The following is a 5,147-nucleotide window of genomic DNA, read 5'->3' as shown; positions in this document are numbered from 1 at the left end:
AACACACACACACACCACACACAAACACACACACACACACCTGTGCGGAAAAAGAAGAGAAGAGGAGACACAGTCCCTCACCGTCCCTGGTCGACATTAGGGGCCTTGCGTCGAACCTTAAGTCTCTCGTCGGTCGGTCGCATCTATTAAATTCCTCCTCCTCACTCCTCTTTCCCTAGGCCAACGACCCGACACGTGTACAGTAGAAACACCTAGAAGAAAAAACTACTTTAAACGACACATCCACACTTTCCACAGTCCCACAGCCGTGTTACAGCACCACACCACCATCCGCACCGCCACACCCTGACCCCACCTCCAGTTCCTCTACGGCAGGGATGTACTGCACGCCACCGACGTCAGCTCCAACCACCAACTGCCAACGGTAACGGGCCAGCAGCGCAGGGTCGTCCTGAAAGACGAGATCCGATGGCGGTGCGGGACCCGTACCTGCGGCGGCGGACGTGACGGGCGGCCGATAGCGGTGGTGCGTTGACATGGCTGGTACGCAGCGTTAATACCAGCAACAGAGCGCCCCGGACCCACCCCTGGTCCTATTATTACTGCTTCCATCATTCGCTGGTATGTATGTACATATGTATGTGAGTGTCGGTCACTTTCCAACGCGATGTGGCTCGTGGTGCCGCCGGCAGGAGGCAGCCGCAAAGCCACTTGCAGCATCGAAGAATACCGATAGAATGCGATTTTCTTTGCGATCCCCACCCCCCCAACAACTGCTGCCACAACAGGAAGGACCTAATTCGATGCAACTTGAGAGGTACACGTCGTCGTTTTTTTATTTATATATCGTGTTTTTCCCTTTGTGGAAGGGGACTTGACGCGTTGAATTGAATTGAAGGATTATGTTTCCTCTTATAGTGGCACTACGGACACTGACTGCTGCGCCATGCACCTTGCACCCACCATCGGCGGCCGCGGCGGCAGGAGGGCCCCTTGTCCACCGCAGCAGCTCCAGAAGCGCCATGGAGCCCTCCACGACGGGCAGTGGGATGCGCTTAAAGGCGGCGGCCTCCTGAATCCCCGCCAGCGCCAGCGTGTATGCGCATGCGTACAGATAGACAGACAGACAGACAGACAGACAGGCATATATGAAAACATACAGATAACAAACTCTAATCCTTACGTATGCAGGCTTTTTGCGGCGGTGTTAAACCATCATAAGCATAAACATTAACCATCTCTTAAACGCTGTTTTGCGTGTCTCTAAACTGCCCTTTCTTAAAAGGGAGGGCAATGAGTGCTCAAGTGGTCTTGAAGTTGATGAGGATGAAGGCGTGGCATACGGTGGCGTTTTTTCGGTTGGTAATAACGGTTGGTCATGACTAACCGAATCCTACCTGCAGTGAGTCATACGCACGTATCTGCATTACCACCAGCTCACTCACTCACCCACCCACTCACTCACCAGCAACAGCTCCTCGATAAGGTATCGCTTCAGGGACCCCGGCCCGCCCATCGTGGCAGCTGAACCTCGCGTATCTGTGGATAAGTACGACACAGCCGCCTGTGTACCAGGGGTATAGTGGGGTATAGTGGCGGAGGGGCCAGGCATGACAGTAAATACGAATTGGTGACGTTCGATACATGCACCTGCTTGGCCAGTTCTTTACCAATGGCCGCGACAACGAGCTGACACTAAATCCCCAAGCCCTACACTCGAAGTCGCAACCACGCCGCGTTCGGCGTCCTAAATCAATTGAAGGGCACAAAGGGAACCCACGTCGAGCGCTACGAGCTCCGTCTTGGCGAAGGATTTTCCGTACACGTTCAACGTATTCGGACTTCGACTGAGCTTTTGCAAATGAGTCAGCAGGGGTGCACCAGAAAGCGTTGATATGGTGGCGGCGTTGGGGCTAGTGGGTGTGATTTCAGCAGCCGAGGTGCTCGGGGTTGTTCCGGGCGTTCGTGTGTTCATCTTGGTGTCCGCGCCTGCGGCCAATGGCGCTGCGACGGGCAGGGTGGAGTTTGGTGCCTGTGCTGAGGAAGAATCATCGCGGCTGCTTCCTTTGGTTTGCACGAGGTGACGACGCGCTGGATGGCGATTGCGAAGTGGTAGCGGACGCGGCATGCCCGACTGCATCTTCGCGAAGGGCGTCATTACGGAGGCCATTTCGGACCGAATCATAAGTTCTTAGAAGAGGTTTAAATGTTTGTGATGGGTAACTGCACGGGGTATCATATGACCGTGAAAATTGGCCTTCAGGACAACAGAGCCTTGGAAAATTGCGTCACAACATTGGCACTGCAAACCTAGGAGAAAGTAGAATTTATATTTCACCTATGAATCAAACCTGGTTAATCTTTCGCGCGCGCTGTGAAGAGGAATGGACCAACCTCCAAGCTTGCATGTACGGCGGAAACCAACGTACAATTAACGGTTAGTACATGTAGCATATACGATACGATACGTACAACCAAATGAAGGAGAACTTGCACACAGCTTCCACAGGCGATACGTAGATGCATGTCGATGCTAGCATGTTACCTCAGCTGCAGAAAAGGAACAATTTACAGATTCTGTAAATTGGAATCTGATTCATGCAAAGAGGGTCTTTCCATTGGCCAGCGGCGTAAGAAATTGCTCACTTTTAAGCTACGTTAGCCCTCGAGCACATTACTACTATTGCCCAGCACGTTTTCGCTCGCATTCCTTGACTCCCCTAGACAATGTCCCCATGGCCACCGTCGGCAAACGCGCAGCGTTGTGCTGGGACGCGACCTGGTTAAGGCCTCCATACGACATTTGCGAATGATGTAACTCGTGGTGATAGTCCGGGAAAGCAGGGTGGTGACCCGACTCGAGATTGACATGGCCACGCTGCAAGCGAAGCTGCCTCAAGCAAGCCCCGTCATCCATATGAATTCCAATGTAACCAGCAGGACTTCCCTGGAAGGACATTGACGAGGAAATAGCACTCGCCGGTTATGCGTAGCTGGCGTCTGTCGCTTCCGAGGGCCGCGACTGCACTGGTCAACGCACCAAATATTTGGCTATTCAGCTCACACAAATGTGAAGAGTATATGCGAGGTCGACAATTTAATACATGGTCGGGAGCATGTACTAGCTAAGTATTTCTTAGCGAGTGTAATTGAAAAGTTACGGAAATCTCCCTTTCCATTGGCCGTCCGGCAACTTCTCGCATGAGGCACTTCGCGCTGCCAAAATTACATACACACATTCGTTTACATCTATATTATCAGTTTGTGCAAGAAATCCCAAAAAAGGAGGTGCGGCGGGCCCGGCCGGCCCTAAGGAGAATCTACGAAAATTTACGACCAGCCAATGGAAAGACCCTCAAAGTTCTGATTGGACTTGGAACGTTGGAAGGTATGACCAATGGTGCAACATTGGTCTGCTTCCTTTCCAAACTGCTCAGAATTCATTCGGGCTTCCTCCAGATGCAAACATGGAAGCGCAGCTTTCCAGAAATCTGTATGCTTGATGTCGCGGTTCCCAAACAATCGCTTATGTTCCGTAAGAGGACTGGAGATAGAAAATGAACAGGTCGACAGTCAGAACCGGGTCACTCACCTCAGACCTTTGCCGTCGATTGCCGGAGCAGCAGCACGTCGACCTGATCCATCGGCAAGCTATGATAGATTCAGAACACTGCTGGTGCTTCATCCTGAAATAATTGAAACGAATTGTTTGAATACCTAAGGGAGATACGCCAGCTTTGTGAAATGACCTTCGGCGCCCCAGGTATGCCCAGCTCATGATGATGCGCATCCAGGTCGTAAGTATCCGAACCAAGTGCAAATAGCACAACTCCATAAATTCCATCAATGTGTAATTTACCAATTAGCGAATGCACGACAAAGAATACAACGACTAACTGAAGAAGTTGCCTCAGACGTCGAATTGCTGTTGACTGCCTGGTGGGCAGCTGGGTACATTCAATTGAAACGTACATGTTTCTATTTGTTACTGGGGGCTTAACCATCGGGGCGGCACGTGGGGGTTGACTCTTGACATTGTATAGCACGCTATGCCTGCACAAACGCAATTTTATACGAAGGCACACACCAGCCTGCGATATCATTGCTGCAAAATTCTAGCTAAGCGACAGGCCGCCGTCGGCTGTCCCAAACTTGCATCACGCAGCGGGCGCGTATCGCGATTCATCCGCGTAAATTTCTCAGAAGTTACTCATATTCACACCATGCAACGTGGCGGGCCAGGGCAGTCGGCCTCACGACTGGAAGATGCGGCGACGCAGGCATCAGTAACACAGGTCCACGCAGCCCAGGAACCGACGCAAGACAACCCTGCAGCGCGGATGCCGCTTCTAAGCGTAGCTCCCATGTAAGCTGCTGTCCGGAACACCAATTGGCGGGCGTCTCAATTCCCGCACACGAAGCGCACATTGCATGGATTCCTTGCAAACGCTCCTGCGTACCTACCCTCACCCGCGCTTTATCCAGGATGGACTGGACGGATATGCATTTTCGTCAGCTTGCCCGGCTGCTATCTCGCCGCACATGGTTGTGGACGGAGATGGTGGTCGACAAGACCATTTTGCACACGCAGGTGAGGGCGTTGCCGCTCTCTCAGCTCTCATCGCGAGCAGCAGCGTTACAAACATCCACCCAATTCCTTTGGCATCAACAACACATCTGCAGCAACAGCATAAACACCTCCAATTTCATATGCACCTCCAAATTTGCAATATCTGATTTCGGTGTGCCAATTTTGAGTAATGGCACATACACGTATCTCCCCCCCCCCCCGGGATCTCCGCGGACAGAACCTGGACAAGTTCCTTTGGTTCCCCCCCGAGCAGCGACCTCTTGTACTGCAGCTGGGGGGCTCGGACCCAGCCACGCTGGCGGCGGCGGCGGCACGGGCGGTGGAGTACGGCTACGACGAAATCAACCTCAATTGCGGTTGCCCCAGGTTGGTTGGGTTTAGTTAGGGTTGGTTGGGTTTAATTAGGGTTGGTTGAGCTTCATCCTAGGGACGGTCTTTCCCTAAAAGAGGCACTGTGTGAGTGTCGGGTTGTCCCACCCTGGTCAGGCGGGTCGTGGTTGTGGTTGTGGTCGAGGTTGTGGTCCGGAAAGAGAGCCAATCGGAAAGAGCCTGGTGGGATGCTCCCGGGCGCTCCATGACGTGTGAGTGTGAGTGT

At 52.7% G+C, this 5,147-nt stretch overlaps 2 protein-coding genes across 2 annotated transcripts in view; one reads left to right on the top strand and one right to left on the bottom strand.

Moving 5' to 3' along the window:
* Positions 1 to 2,146, bottom strand: part of VOLCADRAFT_96489 (uncharacterized protein) — a gene marked incomplete at both ends in the record, with an annotated part of 9,873 nt that extends 7,727 nt beyond the window's left edge. Inside the window, 4 exons of the mRNA XM_002955482.1 lie at positions 317 to 450; positions 925 to 1,033; positions 1,427 to 1,525; positions 1,742 to 2,146. Of these exons, the coding sequence (XP_002955528.1) occupies positions 317 to 450; positions 925 to 1,033; positions 1,427 to 1,525; positions 1,742 to 2,146 (747 nt within the window). The remainder of the gene's footprint in view (positions 1 to 316; positions 451 to 924; positions 1,034 to 1,426; positions 1,526 to 1,741) is intronic.
* A 2,274-nt stretch (positions 2,147 to 4,420) lies between these two features.
* The window catches only part of VOLCADRAFT_43118 (uncharacterized protein), a gene marked incomplete at both ends in the record, with an annotated part of 3,644 nt that continues 2,917 nt past the window's right edge, over positions 4,421 to 5,147 (top strand). The window contains 2 exons of the mRNA XM_002955536.1: positions 4,421 to 4,552; positions 4,770 to 4,918. Of these exons, the coding sequence (XP_002955582.1) occupies positions 4,421 to 4,552; positions 4,770 to 4,918 (281 nt within the window). The remainder of the gene's footprint in view (positions 4,553 to 4,769; positions 4,919 to 5,147) is intronic.

The sequence above is a fragment of the Volvox carteri genome (genome assembly GCF_000143455.1).
Source record: "Volvox carteri f. nagariensis unplaced genomic scaffold VOLCAscaffold_52, whole genome shotgun sequence".
NCBI lineage: Eukaryota > Viridiplantae > Chlorophyta > Chlorophyceae > Chlamydomonadales > Volvocaceae > Volvox > Volvox carteri.
The sequence above is the reverse complement of the archived record's forward strand: the minus strand, read 5'-3'. Positions and strand labels throughout refer to the sequence as shown.